The 18,084-nt window shown below is 38.4% G+C and overlaps 1 protein-coding gene across 1 annotated transcript in view; it reads left to right on the forward strand.

Annotated features, from left to right (window-relative positions):
• Positions 1-18,084, forward strand: part of DYNC1I1 (dynein cytoplasmic 1 intermediate chain 1) — a 328,507-nt gene that overhangs the window by 9,273 nt on the left and 301,150 nt on the right. The window contains exon 3 of the mRNA XM_065938794.1: positions 2,694-2,784. Within this exon, the coding sequence (XP_065794866.1) occupies positions 2,694-2,784 (91 nt within the window). The remainder of the gene's footprint in view (positions 1-2,693; positions 2,785-18,084) is intronic.

Here is an 18,084-nt window from a genome sequence, read left to right on the forward strand (position 1 = left end):
CACTCTAGCCTCAGGTTTGACTTGCGTAGGGTATACCATGTCCAGCGTTTACTATTCTTTTACATCTCCTTTTGTTTTTATGTTTTAAGAAATGCTTTGGCTTATGGTTCAGGTGTATTTATTTTTGGAATGGAGGGGGCTGGAAAGAGATAGGAGGACAGATTGGTAGGGTGGTTAGCAATTGGCTGCTTACTGGCTGATGCTGCAGTCCACCTAATCCACTGTGTTACTGAGTATCTTATACTTGTTAAATGAGTTAGCACTGGTAAATACCAGACATCGTGAGATGAAGGAAAAAAACTTCATTTCTATTGCTGAATCCCAGCCTCTCTCTGCCAACCTAAATACTGTGAATCTGGTTATGAATTTCATAACCACCCCAGGCACAGAGTTATTCTATGATGAAAATAGAATGCTCGGTGGGAAACTTAAAGGAAAACTCAAAATGGTGACAGATTAGCAGCTAATTAACATGTTTAAATTTCTTTGACTCTGTTGTATATCTTGGTTTCATTGCTAATCGGCATCTTTGCTGCAGCACCCTTCCTCCAGCTCATTCATACCTACTTACTTATCCGTGACCTCATTCTATTCAGGGTTTGGATATTGAACTATTTCTTTTATTTGTGTTGAAGGTAACTTGTACATAATATGTTTATCCTGTCACTATATATCACTCATGTGATAAGTTATTTTATTTTTCTTTATCCATTTGCTTTCCATACATTTCAGAGTAATCCCAGGGTGTCTGTAAAACTATGTGATATTCAATATAGTAAACCAAAGCTTTAAAAATAATGCATATAAATAAAGATAGTATCAGATCCCCTTTTATAAATCATTCATCTTTTAATTCCGTCATGGACTTTTATATTAAAATAAATTTTCATTTATTTCCATAATTACTTAAATTAACAATAAAAATTATCCCACAAACAGTAAAATGGCAAGTGTGTATATCAATATAAATAAGTAAAAGGGCAAAATGTAATAATCATATAAATTATTAAATGTTTCTGGATATAATTCAGTATATACACACAAAACTAAAACACCATGAAAAAACATTTTATACTCAACCTCAGTGTGTATTAATAGTAAGTAAAATCATATGTCTAACAATGATACAATAAACCCCAATAAGACGTTGATTATTTTGTTAGCTTCTTTGTGGTATGGGAGATGTAACCCACAGGATGTTTGAATGATGGGCCTTCTGTGAGGAGCTGACAAACCTTTTTATTACTTAGTTGACAAGTAATACATGTTAGACCCTTGGCAATTATATTTTTGCTTCAAAATAGCCTTTGAAGTTCTGCTGCAGTGTGAACACTGGTTAAATGCAACCGTAGAATATTTGTTCTCCCCTAACCTGCATAAAGCCAGCAATTAAACCTTAAGAGCAAAACAGTTTAAACATCCCTAAACCATGACCAGATTCTGAACTATCCCGGCATCCCTGCCAAAGGGCTCTGGCAAAAGTGGACCCCGTTTTCAATTTTTATCCATCTTTCCAATTTACCCTCTGACTTATTGCAGAGGGTAATCAGTGAATTAATTGTAGAACCACGTGAAAATTCCTAGTTTCTTGACAGATCTGCCGTTGTGTTATAGGATTTGGGCAACATAGCTAAACCCTTTACCTTATTAAATAAATCAAAGGAAATTGCACATGATTGGAACCAAATGGGAATCTACACTATGTACTGAAGTTGCTTGCTGCACATATGGCTTCTCTGGCATGAGTGATCCTGAGAACCCGCTCTCTTCTGGCCTGGAGCCGCAGTGGGTATTTGGTGCCGCTTCTATCTGAAGGACGTTTGGCTTGTATCTGAAAGATAGAGGGGAAAAAGCCCATTTGCATTTCCTCTGACTTCTTTTCTTTTATTACCCTTGCTTAGAGAGTTCCAGCCTGCACTGACCTTGACCTTTGAACCTATTCCTCCTGTCTTCAGAAAGGCGGTTTGCTTGTGTGCATACAGCCAGATGCAGAGAAATACAGTTCCCAAACACAGTAAACAGTGCAAGGGGATGAAACCATTAATTAAGTGTAAAAATAAAGCAGCCTGGCATTGTGCTTTGTTTTGAAAGAGATTTTTAAATTACCGGGTTCAGCATTTACCCTTTTCTCTATCTGTTGCTTGATCTCTCATAGCAAATGCAGTTTATACTCCACAGACAATAGACTTCCCTCCAAGTGCAGACACAAGGGCAGACTTTTCTGACTCCCTGTGACCTTCTAAAATTCCTCAGAATCACTTACTTCATAAGCTTTTAAAGTTTTATAGACACCTCGTTTTATTTTGAATAGGTCACATCTATACTAACAAAATAAAGTGGAGAATTAGAATTATCTGGATAGTTCATGCTAGAGAGGGATTTGCCTTGAATTATCCAGGTAACTGTCTTCATTCTCCATTTTACTTTGTTAAGGTGGACATGGCCTTAGAATTTCTAAGTTAATTCTGTCTAAATTCATTTCAAATTTTAATTTCCGAAGTATGAAAAATTCACTGGACTCTTTTCCTTTTCTTTTCTTTCCTTTTTTTTTTTTCCTTATCCCATCTCAATCTCTCCTGGCCATACGATCACTTTAATTTGAGCCCGTTTGTTTTGATTTATCTGACACTGCTCTTCCCCAGTGCAGCCGCTGCATTTTTTAACATGGGATACCTGTTATTTTCATTATTTAGTCCCAACCCCTATGTCTCCCTCCTCGAAATCAGTGAGCACTCCCAGTGAAGCTGGAAGCCAAGACTCGGGCGACCTGGGACCGTTAACAAGGTAAGAATTGTCCCTTCACAAAGGCCATGGTGGGATGTCAATAATACCTCCCCCCTCCAAAAAAAAGCAAGAAACCAAAGGTCTGAAAAACCACACCATTCATTTGTACATTGTTAACTGTGCGCTTCTCTTTACGTATCATTTTTTTTGTTTACATTTATGGTGGCTTGCTATTTTTGGTGACTTTGAACCCTTGAAGTGATAAGTATCACTCTTCCATGAATAGGCTAATTTAATACCACGTGTCTTATTTGACAAACACAAGCATATCCATTGGCTTCAGTTTAAAAGAAAGTAGAGAAGAACTGAAGACAAATGGAATATATATCTAGCTTTTCATTATTCTACCTTGGTTTTGGTTTCTATGAGAATCTTTGTGAGTGTAACACTGAGATGTTCTAACCCTAAATTTACTTTTTAAACAGTCTTGTTTATTTGCTTAATAGAGGTGACAAATTTGAGAATTCGGTCCCCAAAGTGTTTTTGTTATCATTATTAATTATTATAATCATCAGGACTAACTGCTCTGTTTTTGTCAGTTGCCAAACTTTTATTACACTAGGTATATTCCAAGATTATGTAACTAACTTCTCAAGGCCGATATAGACATTCTCTAATTTGACCACTGAGGGAACATCCAAAATGTAGTGATGTGATAAGAGAAAGGAGAGGCTCATTAACATGCAAGGGGTCATCGAAACTTTCTTAATCCAGGTGTCTGCAGCAGGATTCCCACAGGTGGGTGCCCATAGGCAGGCGATAGAGATGAGTGAGGAGTGGGGCCTTTGGCAGCTTGTTAGCTAGCACTCCCTTTATAAAGCGCAGATGGTCTCTTCACTGCTCTCAGGCTGGTTGAATTCAGATGGGAACATGGACCCAGTTTTTCCACACCTTTCAATTTTTCATGAGAAGCTAAAAATTCAAATATTTATGCAACAATCTTATAGACATTAAATGTTAATAACTTTGTTAAAAGTAGTTGTGAGCTAGATTTGGCTCATGAGTTGGTGATGTCTGACCTCTCTTTGACTTTTCAAATAATCATAAAACATTTTAATGAAGTTTCAATAAAAGAAGCAATCATCCACAGCCCCAGCATTCTAACAGATCAGCCTTTGTCTTGTCAGGGTACCTTTCAATCATTATCTACCTCTGTGTATGTTCCTGGAGGAAGTGAAGTGAAAGTCGCTCAGTCATGTCCAACTCTGCGACCCCATGGGCTTATACAGTCCGTGGAATTCTCCAGGCCAGAATACTGGAGTGGGGAGCATTTCCCTCCTCCAGGGGATCTTCCCAACCTAGGGATCAAACCCAGGTCTCCCGCATTGCAGGCAGATTCTTGACCAACTGAGTCACAAAGGAATTCCTGGAGGAGAGGTATACAATTTTGCGTTTTTCTCTGTTCACTTAACACCTTATTGTGAGCGTTATCTTCTGATGGTCTGTTGTTTTCAGAAAAGCCTCGGCAATTTTGGTAGAACCGAGAAATGAGAATAGGGTTAGCCTGTGTTGTAGGATTTTTAGCTTTCTGAAATCAGTACATAAGACTAAAATGATTTCACCAATACCTGTCTGTTCATGTGTTTCAGACTTGAGTGTTTTGTTTTCATACAGTCTTTTGAAACAGGTTGCACACTGCTTTCAATTTGAGAAAAGCGAACATAGAGGCTTTTGTGGGCACCAGGCTGGTTTATGTTAGCAAATCGCCTTTGTGATTCAGAGTAGCGCATGTCTTCCCTCATCTTTTGCTTTGAACACTTCAAAAGGTCTTTGAGGGTGGGGGAGGAAAAATAATAATAACACAGCATGTAAGATCTAACATTTATACAAGAGCTGGCACAATATAATCACATTCCTTAGGGGGGTCCATTGGCCTGTCATTAAGTTAATGTATTTGCCTGTTTCTGCACAGTGACGGGATTGTGTCAGCGATGTTTAGTGTCTAGGGGTTCCATTGGCAGTGTTAAATACTATTACCGACTTCATAGTTGATGAGCCCTTTTGAAGACTCCTAGAGAAAGTTGACTGATGCTGTTAGCACTCTGGGGACAGAAGCAGTTTTTCTGTTGGGGGGAACTTCATTCCTTTCCCCTTTTTTCATGATTTTTTAACTTAACCACTTTGGAAGAGGTGCTATCTATTCCCATCTCACACAAACTCCGCAGACTCCAACTAGCTTCACTTCTTTATAGAAACATTCTGGCAAGAGCGGGCAACTGGAAGTCAGTGAGTATATCCCTTGCTAAGTGCAGGTTTCATAGGATGCAAAGAAACTGGCATTGAGGAAAAGTCATTAGGAATAGCTTAGTAAATCGTGCCCTTATTTTGAACTTAGGCACATTCCATGCAAATTTATGTTTTTGTTTCCATAAAGTATATATGCGAGTAAAATTTCAGAAGAATGTTACATTTCAGTTTTTAAAATTCTACTTGGAATGTCTTTTTCTGTAGAAGAAACATCTTTGAAAGCAGTTACTGTTAATTCTGACACTTCATAAAACACCAGACTGAAAAAGCACTTGGTAATTCCTAAGAATGTAACTCTATAGCCATAAATTTACATATTTGTGTAGAATTTGGACTTTTTGAAAAATGGAAAATCTTGCAGAAGATAACTAAGCAATCAAAGCAACACATCTGGTCCTACCTAAAGGTGCACATAAATTCTGTCATTCATTTGCCAGACTTTCAAACCAAAACTACAGTTTGCTTTGCAGAGTCAGAATTAGCAAACATTTCTTAAATAACCCTGGTAAGTGGTTAATTTGGAAATTGGCGTACTAAATATGCTCTATTTTAAAGAAAAGGTTAAATAGTGCTTTAAACATATGAAGTATAACAAAAATTTCTTTTATTGATTTTTAAGAGCAGTTAAGTAAATTTTCTAAACTGAGTGAATAGAGAGTAGATATATTTAACATTTTTTCATTTATACTAGTATGATTTAATTTTTAAACTTATAGTATCATAATTTGTGTTCCAATTTCTGCTTCTGTAATTATAGCCTGCTTCTCATTTACAATTTGCATTTGTGGTACTTTTCTCTATCTCATAATTAGTTTTGGTAGAGTCAATTAATCATTGTTTGTTTAAACATACTGAACAAAGAACAAGCTCTTGGGTTTAAAAAATTAACGTATTAATAAAAAATTTGAAAAACTTGTTATACATATAAATGTATAACTACATTTATGGAAAAAAATCCTAAATATGCTATTTGCAGCTGGAATCCAATATAATATTAAAAGGATACAATGTTATGCTTAATTGTGTTGAATTCAAAAACTCAAGGATATTTTAGTATAGAAAAATGTTACCTTAATTCAGCACATAAAAAGGTCAAAGAGGGAAAAGTAAATATATATATTGCAATATAAGTATATAAGAAAAGTATATATATTGCAGTATATACTGAAATGGTACTTGCAAAATTTAAGCATCTAGTCTCATATTTTAAAACTTAGTAAACTAGAAATATAAATGTTTTTCTCAATATGATAAAGAATATTAATTTCAAATCAAGAGCTTACATCTTTGATACATGAGAGTGAAGCATTAGCATTTTATAGCTCTTAAAGAATAACTTGTGTTTAATTGAATACATGTCTCTCTTCCTCAGGAAATGATAGGTTCCTTGCGAGAAGGGAGTAAGTCATATTTGTGGTTGTGTCCATATAGTAGGTGTTAAACATTTATTGAAAGAATCAAGTGTCATCCTACTTTTTACAGGGCTTGGAGGCACAGAGAGAATAATTTTCTCAGGTTCACACAGGACATAGCTACAATGCTAGGTTCGAACCTGGGCAGGTCGATACAAGTTTCCATAATCCATACCTCAGCCCTATATCATCTCTAACAGCAATTGCTATGTGATACACAACCTACTCCATAAGGTAATCGTGATTAAAGAAATCAGTATCTGTAAAGCACCAGGAAAGGAGTCTGTCATGTATTAAGAATGTGTGAGTTTTAGCTATTAGGTTGAAGAAGAAGTAATTGTGGTTTTAGACAGTGAATTTTAAATCATTAGAACTAGGCTCAAACACATTTTTATTAATCAAAATAGGAACCATTACAATCAATCCATTTTGCCAATGAGAAATGTTTGTTTATTTCTGTAGCATAAAAATCCATGCTTCAGGATTCATGGAATTCTTGGAAAGCATTTTCTGCCTCCTGCTTGTTGTGGAAGCATTTTTGCCTGCAAATGGTTTTTGAGATGCTTGAAGCAGTGGTTGTTCATTGGCAAGAGATCAGGTGAATATGGTGGATGAGGCAAAACTTCATGGCCCCATTCATTCAACTTTTGAAACTGGTTGTGCAATGTGTGGTCAGACCTTGTCATGGAGAAGAATTGGGCCCTTTGTGTTGACCAGTACCAGCTGTGGGCATTGCAGTTTTCAGTGCATCTCATTGATTTGCTGAACATACTTCTCAGATGTAACAGTTTCGCTGGGATTCAGAAAGCTGTAGTGGTGGGCAGCAGACCACCAAACAGTGACCAAGACCTTTTTTTTGGTCCAAGTTTGGTTTTCAAAAGTGCTTTGGAGCTTCTTCTTGGTCCAACCACTGAGCTGGACATCTGCGATTTTAAAATCCACTTTTCATCACACGTCACAATCCGACCGAGAAATGGTTCATTGTTATATAGAGTAAGAGAACACAGCACTTCAAAACAACGATTTTTTGATTCTTAGCTCATGAGGCACCCGCTTATCCAGCTTTTTCACCTTTCCAATTGCTTCAAATGCCTAATGGCCGTATAATGGTTGATGTTGAGTTCTTTGGCAGCTTCTCATGTAGGTGGAAGAGGACCAACTTTGGCGATGGCCCTCAATTGGTCATTGTCAACTTCCAATGGCCATCCACTACACTCTTCATCTTCATGGCCGTCTTCTCCTTTGCCAGACTTCTTGAACCACCTCTGCACTGTACGTTCATTAGTAGTTCCCAAGCTGAATGGGTTGCTGTTGTGAGTTGTGTCTACTGCTTTATGACCCATCTTGAACTCAAAAACATCACTCAAATTTGCTTTCTGTCTAACATGATTTCTGTAAGTCTATAACAAATGTAAAATACACAGTAGGCAATGTCATTAGCAAAAAAAAAAAATAAGGCAAGAAATGCTCATTAAAATGATATATAACATAACCATATTTATTTAAAGATGTATTCCAGTATCAAATGACAAATTTCAGCAATGCAAAACCACAGCTACTTTTGCACCAACCTAATATCACTGTTTACCCTAATCCTTAATTCCTAACCTTCAGATATTTGACCAGAAATGAATCTGTTTAAGTGATAATAATTCAGCCCACGTTTATTCTTATGTACATGGATGGCTTACAAGGGACTTTGCTTTAGGGCTGTTCTCATGTTTGGCTGAGATTCCTTAGGCTTCCCAGTGACAAAGCTAAATTAGAGAACGCATTGGCTTCTGGAAACTGGGAGAGTATGGACATCATAAAGTTTACTGTACACCAGGACACAGGCTCCACACTGTCCAAAACTTGATTTAAAAGGAATACTTTCAAAATGATTTCCAAAATAAAATATGTCTCAATATGATAACATATTGTGCAATCTCTTACTACATAACCTCCTTAATAAAAGAGAGAGAAGATGACTGATGTTTGAATTTTGTGACAAGTGGCTTGGGTGGATGGATAGTAATATGATTGATTTCTGTCTTCCTTTTGGACCATCTATGGCCTTAATACCATCACTAAGTTCTCCCTTCCCACCAGTCAAGGACACGCAAGCACCCCCCATTTATTTTTAATAATCTCTTATTATTAAAAAAATAATATCAGTTCATTTTATACATTTAGAAAAGATAAATGAGCAAAAGTAGAAAAAAATTATGTTCCTACGAAGAATATGCATTAGCATTCTTAATACCTTAGTGTATATTCTTTCACACAAGATGTATGTCATCATATATATGATAAATGATGTCATACTGTACAAACTGAAGAACTTGCTTTTCTATTCAAGTATTTCTATTTTTCTCTTTCAGTACATTTTCAACTTATCTACTATATATACCATCTTCAGATTTCCCCAGTTTCTCCCAACATAATGCCATTATGTTAAAATTGATGCCTGTCTTCCCAGCTATCAACATCTATCAACTAAAACCCTTATATCCTTGATTTTCTGTAGAGAGGTGAGGCCTGTCCCAAGGGGACCTGAGATGCAGCAGAAACAGAACTGTCTTCTGAAACCCTTAACAGGAGAACAGAAGTATAGAGTGAGTGTCTTAGGGCTCTTTCAGGCTTCTAGCTTCATGTGCAGACTAGACCAGAAGTGAAACAGATGTCTGCAGATACTCTGCTATTCAATTTGAACGGTAGGCTTCCATATAGTTCATATTGTTTTATATTGAAAAAATACTTTAGGTAAAATTTCAGATATTTAATAAACTCTTCTTTTTCCTGATCCACTTATTGCCTAGTGAACTCATGAATAAGGCAGTTAGAATAATTTATTCATGGTCAACCTGTACTGGCTGTACCTCACTCACTTCAGTTGCTTAGTTGTGTCCGACTCTTTGTGACCTCATGAATCGTAGCACGCCAGGCCTCCTGTCCATCATCAACTCCCAGAGTTTACTCAAACTCATGTCCATCGAGTCGGTGATGCCATCCAGCCATCTCATCCTCTGTCGTCCCCTTCTCCTCCTGCCCCAATCCCTCCCAGCATCAGGGTCTTTTCCAATGAGTCAACTGTTCGCATGAGGTGGCCAAAGTATTGGAGTTCCAGCTTCAGCATCAGTCCTTCCAATGAATACCCAGAACTGATCTCCTTTAGGATGGACTGGTTGGATCTCCTTGCAGTCCAAGGGACTCTCAAGAGTCTTCTCCAACTCTACAGTTCAAAAGCATCAATTTTTTGGCGCTCAGCTTTCTTCACAGTTCAACTCTCACATCCATACATGACCACTAGAAAAACCATAGCCTCGACCAGATGGCCCTTTGTTGGCAAAGTAATGTCTCTGCTTTTTAATATGCTATCTGGCTGCACCTAGTCACCACATTTTTCTCATGATTTGAGGAGAGGAGAGTGTGCTCGGGGGCTCCGTGAGCTTAATGCCCAACACAAAATCCTCAGGACTTTCAACTTCATCCACAGTTGGGCTCCACTGGTTACTCTAGCACTCTATGAACCACAAAGGATGGTTGCCTCTTTTGGGTAAAACCATCCCCATCTTTTAAGGCGCTCTGATGACTCAGAGGCTAAAGGGAAGACGTTAAGGAGGTTTTAGTAAAGCTGAAAAAGTACAGTTCAATAATGCAAAACCTTGGGGGAAATTTAGTAAGACTGTTGAGATTCTGTATGTACAAAATTCCTTAAATTATCTTTATGTAAAGAAGAGTTGACAGGATGCTTGCTACCAGCTAATTGGACTTCAGGGAGACTGAAAATCTCTGATTCGAAGCTATTTAAAATCACTCTCTTTGCAAATTAAAATAAATTGTATACTGTAGGATTTTTTTCTTTATGTAGCACATGAACTGACTAGTTAAAAATTGTTGCTGTCTTGTCAGGCAGAGAGTACTGTATATAACCATATGGTTATAGTAACAGGGTAAGCATCTATTTCTAGCAAAGAGTTGCTGAGCTTTCTTTCAGAGAGACAACTTGCTTGATAGCAGGTCCTTCATGGAAGATTTGGGGAAAACACATCCTTTTTTTCTGATGGGAAGTCTTGCATTTCTCTTTGAATCCAGCACAGATGGACTCCCTGAGTGATTCAGTGGCCTGTGTCAGAGCTCCTTGTTAGGGCTTTGCTGTTAGCCAATGGAGGGAAGATTCTCACACAGTAACTTAAGAAACAGTCTTGGTATAAGTATGTATTGCACTGTTCCAGTTTTATTTCTGACATCAGAAAATCTTTATCATCATCACTGCCAGTCCAAAGTAAGGAAATCATTGAGGCTGAAAAGTAAAACATTAACTCATTATTTAAATGTCATTCTTAATTAATTGACATCACATTAATGATTTTGACAGCCTGAGTGATATGATGAATTTTTAAATATCTTTGTTATTCAATGTATTCCTTTTGGAAATGGCACTTAGAGAAACAATTTGGGGATGAGATTTTCTGTTGGGCACTGGGCTCACATTGGCCCAAACTTTTCTTTATTGGTTTAGTGACTAGTGATTTGTTTGACATAGAAGACATGTGAAACAAGAGTCCAGAAAAAACTCTGGGACTCAGAGGAGCTTGGTACCCTGCTCTTGAGCAGTCTTTCTACCCTAAAGAGAAAAGAAGAAGGTAAAAAGTTGGGCTCCAATGTGGTTGCTTCAGGGACTAATAAAAGTTGATGAGCTCAGAATGAATAAAAGAAAAAACATTTTCTCCTTGCAATGAGAACTCTTAGATTTACTTTCTTAGCAACTTTCCTATATATTATACAACAGTGTCAGCTTTAGTTATCATGTTGTATATTATAGTCCTAGTACTTATCTTATAACCTGAAGTTGGCAGCTTTTGACCACCTTCATCCAATTTCCCCTATCCCTACCCTTTGCCTCTAGTACCCACAAGTCTGATATCTTTTTCTATGAATTGGTTTGTTTTGGATTCCAAATGTCATTGAGATTACATAGTTTTGTTTTTTTCTAATTTATTTCACTTATCATAATGTTTTCAAGGTCCATTCATGTTGTCTCAAACAGTAGGATTTACTCATTTTTTATGGTTGAATAACATTTAATTATATGTATGTGTATGGACATCACAACTTCTCTATCCATTCATGCATTGAGGTCAGCCTTTTCAAGATAGGCTTTCCTTCTTCAGTATGGAAGTGAGTCTGAAAATTCTTCTGGAACCATGTGATGGCATCATGCCACACAGACTGAGTTCTTCCGAAGTGGCTTGCAGAGATGAAGGAAATCAGGCAGACATGCCCTGATGTATTCTCTCATTTTTTTTTTTTTACATAAAGAATGTAAAAACTGTTTCTTAGGGAACCAACTTGCTCTCATACTTAATACTCATCTGCAGAAAATGCAGGTAAAGATCATTCATTTGCTCATTCATTCATCACATTCATTCAATAAACAGTTAAGAATTTATCACACAACACAACACACAGTTAAGAATTTATCACACAACACAATAAATGCTAGACCTGCAAGGAATGCAACAATGAAGGAATTCTCTCTTCTAAAGATCCAGCTTCCATTAAATGACGTATTGAAGCCATCTGAGGATATGTTTCTATGTAGTTACAGCTCTGAAATGTTTGTACTCATAGAGGTGAGCAATAATATCATAAGGCATTATTCCCAGATACAGTTAATTTGTATATTCTTGTGGGACAAGTGCTTTTGATTCATTACTACCCTACCTAGAGTCTTGACATTAGGTCTTGATATTAGGTACTTGGTAAATTTATTTATTGAGGTAGGGGTGTGTGGGTGTGTATGTACGTACAGTTTGCAGAAACCTGAATGGGGTGGGTGCAGGATGAGTGGAGAGATGAGGACCCAGGTAAAAGCTGGGTAGTTCAAGGTTGCTGGGCTAGTTGCCACAAGTGGCCTCTGCTCCAGGGGAGCTGTTGGCAGTGGTTAGAGCACTCGGATACAAAGCGAGGATTTCCTAGCAGAAACAAGGCAGAAACCAGTTACTGGGCTCAGGGCAGAAAGACAGATGGGACTAACAGTGTGTTTGTCTTGATGCTAAGACCCCCGGGCTTTGTAACAGTGCTCCTTATGTCCTTCAGACCATCTGTACTTGGTTTTAAAAGCTTGATGTAAGGCTACAGTTGAGGTCAAGTGGATTGCAGGTTGACAAAGAGAACTGTGAGATAAGAACTGCAGTCCCATAGAGAGACAAGCTATTTGTGAATGAGGTTATTGAGGACAAATATATTTAGAGAATAAGGCATTTGAGTTGGGTCTTAAATAGTGGCTATGCTTTGGACAAGTAGAGATGGGGGAAAGGGCATTCCAGATAATACAGAGGGAGATGTGGGAGAGAGGAGACGTGTGGGGTGTAGCATGTGTGTGAAGGAGACAGTATCAAAATACATCAGAGTCTGGGAGGCAATTATGGCCTTGGAGGTATTTGAGATTCCTAGCTCCTATATTTGGAGTCAGGAATATATTGAATTTACCTGGCAACTTACTAAAAATACAGATACCTAAAGCATAGATCTGAGTTGAGGTCTGGACCACTGCATTTTTGTAATGCTTTCAAGATTTGAGGATGTGTTTGGGGGAGCCATTGATCTGATAAAAAGGACAGAAAATGTGAACGAGGATTGTGGTGCTAGAGAAGGAAAGAAAAGCCTGATGAGACAAGAAAAGGTTAAATGCTTTTGGTGTTACAGATGGATATGTCCAAAAAGCATGTGAAAAGGAGCAACTTTGAGTTCAAGGGTGATGAGGACTTTAGGGTTATCTTTTGCAGAAGACATGTGGGCATCTTTGAGATCATCTGTAGCTATAGAGGTGAGGGGAGAAGAAATTACTCTGGTTGGGGAATGTCTGTCTTTATGGGGATGGAAAGAATAAGGACCCTTCCAGAAGTATAATGAGAAGTGGAAAAGACATGGTTTTTAGGGTCAGGAACACTAAAAGAAATAACATGCTTATGAAGGAGCCAGTAGTCACCAGAGTCATAGAGATGAAGTATGAGAAACAAGAATAAGCCATGGGATTTGATGGTTTAGTGGTCATCATTTTCATCATCATCACTTTTGTTACTTACCACTTGTGCTGTTTTATTTCCATAGGCTGAGTTCCTGGAAGTGAAACGAGTTCCAGAGTAATTCTGTGTTTGTGATTCTTGCTCCACGCTGGCATGTTGCTTTCCCAAAGAACTGTACTAATTTAAAATGCCACCAACAGTAGATGAGAGTGCCTCAGCCACATTGAATATTAGCACTGCAAATGACAGTTCTTTAAAAAAATTTTTTTAGTAGATTTTCTTTGTTTAATTAGATTTATTTATTTTTAAATGAAACAAAGATGAATATTTTTAATGATAAAAGGTATAATTCACTAAAAAGATAGATATCATAAACCATTAGACACCTAACGATAAAGAAACAAAGATACAGAAAGCAAAAAATCAGAAGAAATATAAGGAAAAAGAAAAAAGTATATAATCATAGACATATTAACATTTTTCTGAGACTATCAAGTGCAGAAAAATAAGAATAGGAGCATCTTAAATGATGTTATTAACAATTTAGATGTGATAGATTTCTGTTTATATTAATCTTATAGCCTACACAAATATATTTAAAATTTTGTGTTTCATATGTTGTTATTAGATGTCCATAGAACATTTAGAAAAAGTGGCAAAAAGATAAGCATTAGTAAATTTCAAAAAAAAAAAAAAAAATATATATATACATGTAATTCTTCTTTTTGTGATTCAGTTATACATATACACATATATTATTTTTGAAATTATTTTCCAATATAGGTTATTACAAGATATTGACTATAGTTCCCTATGCTATACAGTAAATCCTTGTTGCTTGCTGCATATCTATTTTTTTTAATTAGAAATTTAGCATTCTGGTCATACTACGTCAAACAAGTGGACTCAAAATAGCAAATGATAGTTCTTAGTGACTGCCTTCCAAGTATTTATCAGACATTTCTTTCTTATAACCAAAACCAAAAAAAAAAAAAGGTAAGAGCAAAGATGCTCTTTAAGGGAAGAATATTAAGACTGTCTACTCTGGAGTCTAAGAAAATGGAAAGAAGACGAAACTACCAACGTGCTCTGAACAGGAAGAAATTAACCACTCATCAGAGAGTGTGGTTATACAACACAGACATCACGAGTCTTACTCCTAAGTTATGCTTTCCAGGGAGGGCCAGGGATTGTTTTGTTTGAATTGTTACTTCCTTCTGTCTAATAAACTGAAACTGAGCTAATAAGATTGGGCTAATGAAGGGAGACTTTTGTAGGAAGCTGGATAGTAATGAATGAGTAAAAGGGTGTGATATAAACGTCTGTTTGTCTCTTAATGGGTTCACTGCTAGTTTGAATAATTTTAGTGTTTTGCATATTCTTTTTCTTTAAAAGAAATATTGAAAAACAGATTGTCCCGCAGATTATTAACTGTTACATGGTAGGCCCTTTTAGATGAGATACCAGAGGCTACACTGGTTGACATGTTTAGTGTCCAATAAGTGAGTGATTTTTTATCATGGTGTGGGAAGATTCTATATCTAGAAGTTTGAAACAATTTGGGAAATGTGACCTTAAAGTGTGTCCAGAACTGCCAGTCCAACTGTAGGGCTGTGGAACCACAATGATGCCACATTAGGTTAGAAATCCCTGGGTTATTCAGTATCTGTGCAAGTAGCAACTTCCTCATGAAAAACATCCTCTTGTGGACCCTCAGAGAGTTAACCTAAGAAATCAACCTACAGTTGATCAGAGCAGACAAATACAACTCTTAAAAATGAGCAAACAAAGCCAAGATGGTTTCCCAGACAGGAACAATGGACAAAATCTAATTGACAGAATTAAAGATTGCATTCAGCAAAACAGGTTCTGTTGGTCATCCAAGCAATTAGGGAAAGTGGAGGCTCTGGCAGCAGTGAGGGGTGTTATAAAACATGGACATAATGGGCATAGGACAGGGAGAAGCTTCAGTAGTTAAATATTCATCTTCACTTGTTTTAATTCTAAAGACACTGCTAAATCTGACTTCCAGGAAGTCAGTCTTTAAGCAAGACTTCATCAGACTTGTATAATTGCTCAACCTGGCATTTGCTGTTCCTGTGACAGATTGGTGACTTGGCATCTAAAATATAACTCACCAGATCTAGTAGTCTTACTTTAAGGGCGCAGTGTGTTCAGGTGAGTTGTAGGTAAATAATAGAACAGCTGTGACCACCTGGAGCTGCCACACTCTTCCCTTGCCTGAGAAGAGTGAAAAAGACCCCAAAATTGTCCCATCAGAAGCCTGAGTGCAAAGGAGCTGATCCCAGCCCTTATGAGGGAATGCTTCTCACAGTCAGCCAGAGCCAGAGGCCGCTTCTCTGTCTGTAGCCAAGGAAGTATCCATAGAGATAAAAGGTTTGGACCCCAGAGATACGTGAACAGCAAGGGTGAATCACTGTAATGGATTCGGTCACTTCCATCATTTGAGAGGAAGTGATGGAACTAGTGTCCAGAGCCAGGGAGAGCTGCTTTCCTTGGGCAGAGAACGAGTGCACAGCAGCGGTTTTCACCCCGGCTGCATGTGAGAGAGTTTCAAAAAATCTGGACGCCTGGGTCCCACCCCAAACATTCTGATTTCATTGGTTTGAAAGTGGCCTGGGCATTAGGCCAGCGTGTGTGAATCACTTGTTTAGATTCTGATGTATTTGAGCATCAGTGATGCTTTCTACCTGCCAACTAGTGGAAGCAATAGTCTAGCCAGCTGTTCTCTAAAGGTGGTTCTAGGATCAGCTGTGAGCATTACCTGGGAACTTGTTAGAAATACAGATTCTCAGCCCCACCCCAGAACTACTCAAATCAGAATTTCTGGGCTTGAGGATCAGCACCTGTATTTTAACAGTGCCTCCCAGTCATTCTGAATGATCAGTGTCAGAGTTTGAAAACCACTGGTCTAAGTCCAGACCTTACTACTCGAAGTGTGGTCCACAGCCCAGCAGCATCAACCCTGCTAGAAGCTCTTAGAAATGCAGAATCTCAAGCCACCCCAGACCTACTAGATCAGGATGGGGATTTTAAACAATATTCCCAGATATCGGTGCATTAAAGTTTGAGAAACACTGGGCCTCCTGGTGGCTCAGACCGTAAAGTGTGAGAAGCACTGGTCTAAGAAACAGGGACCAGTTAGTGTTCTCACCAGACTTTAGTTGTTATATTTCAGTGCATTTAGGTCAGAGGACAAGAGCATAAGCGGAACCTACAGGAGGAGCTTAGAAACTGTGTTCTAATACCTCTGCAGGAGGTGCATAGGTGGGTTCCATTATACAGGTGGGGCGTTGTCTCAAAGAAACATTGGTCGTGGATATTGCAGATATTTCACTTTCACAGTAAATGTGGCCTAGTAAAAACAACTACTGTTTATCAGATGCTTACTTTGTGCTGTATAGGTATATTTGCATGCAATCCCTATAGAAAACTAGAGAGAAACCATCCATCCATCCGTCTGTTCAACTATTGTTGTATTATACAAGCGTGCACTGTGGGACAAATTGAGAAAGCAGCCCTGACATATATATACTACCATATGTGAAATAGGGAGCTGATGCCGAGCTGCTATGTAACAGGAGGAACCCAGACTGGCTGGCTGTGATGACCTAGAGGGGTAGCATGGGGGGCAGGCTGGGAGAGAGGCCCCAGAGGGAGGGGATATATATAGAGAGAGTTATAACTGGTTTGCTTTGTTGTATGGCAGCTGTATTTGCATTGTTGTATGCCAATACAACATTATAAAGCAATTATCCTGCAATTAAAAAATCAAGAAAAATAAACATGAGTGCCAGGGATGGGCCTAGGCATATTCTTATAATTTAGGGATGTAACTCTTCCTGCTATTTTGAGACTTAAGTCCAGAGTTAAATAGCAAACAGTCATAAGTACACTGACGTATAATAAAACCATAGGTGAGGATAACTTATGAAGAAAGTGAAGCAGGATAAGAGAACGGGATGAAGAGTGATAAGGAAGCGCTGCTTGCGGTAGGTGGTGAGAGAAGGAAAGCCTCTCTGCTCAGGTGACATTTGAGCTGAGACTGAAACTAAGCAAAAGCATGAGCCACATGGCTCTTTGGGGAAAAAAACATCAACGAGGACACAGTGAGGGAGAGGCCAGCCCTTAGAGATGATTGGGGAGAGAGCTGCAGGCCGGGTCATGAGTTATCACATACGCCATGGTAAATCCTTACAGACAAGGAAACTGAGCCGGCTTCTCAGACTTCAAAATGCCCACAGATCACCTGGGGCCTTATTAAACTGTAGTCCAGAGGCAATGAGTCTGGGTGAGATCTGGGTCTCAGCATTTTCAGCAAGTTCCCTGAGATGCCGATGCTCCTGGTCCATGAACCACTCTCGGAGTAAGCACGAGGGTGCAGGGGTTGAACTGAGGCAGCGTGTCCAGTGTCACAGAGCTGGTAAGTCACAGAGGCAAGGTTTGAATCTCAGGCACCTGGCCCCAAAGTCCCTGCTGTCCCTTGGCTGCCTCCCAGGTACCTAAGCTTGACTCACCTGTTAGCTGCATACTGTGCAGGAAAGTTAAAGGGCCTACCCGGGAAAGGTCATTGTGGGCACTCTGTTCATGGAAGAGCTCCTTTTATG

Source organism: Muntiacus reevesi, chromosome 6 (genome assembly GCF_963930625.1).
Source record: "Muntiacus reevesi chromosome 6, mMunRee1.1, whole genome shotgun sequence".
Classification (NCBI taxonomy): domain Eukaryota; kingdom Metazoa; phylum Chordata; class Mammalia; order Artiodactyla; family Cervidae; genus Muntiacus; species Muntiacus reevesi.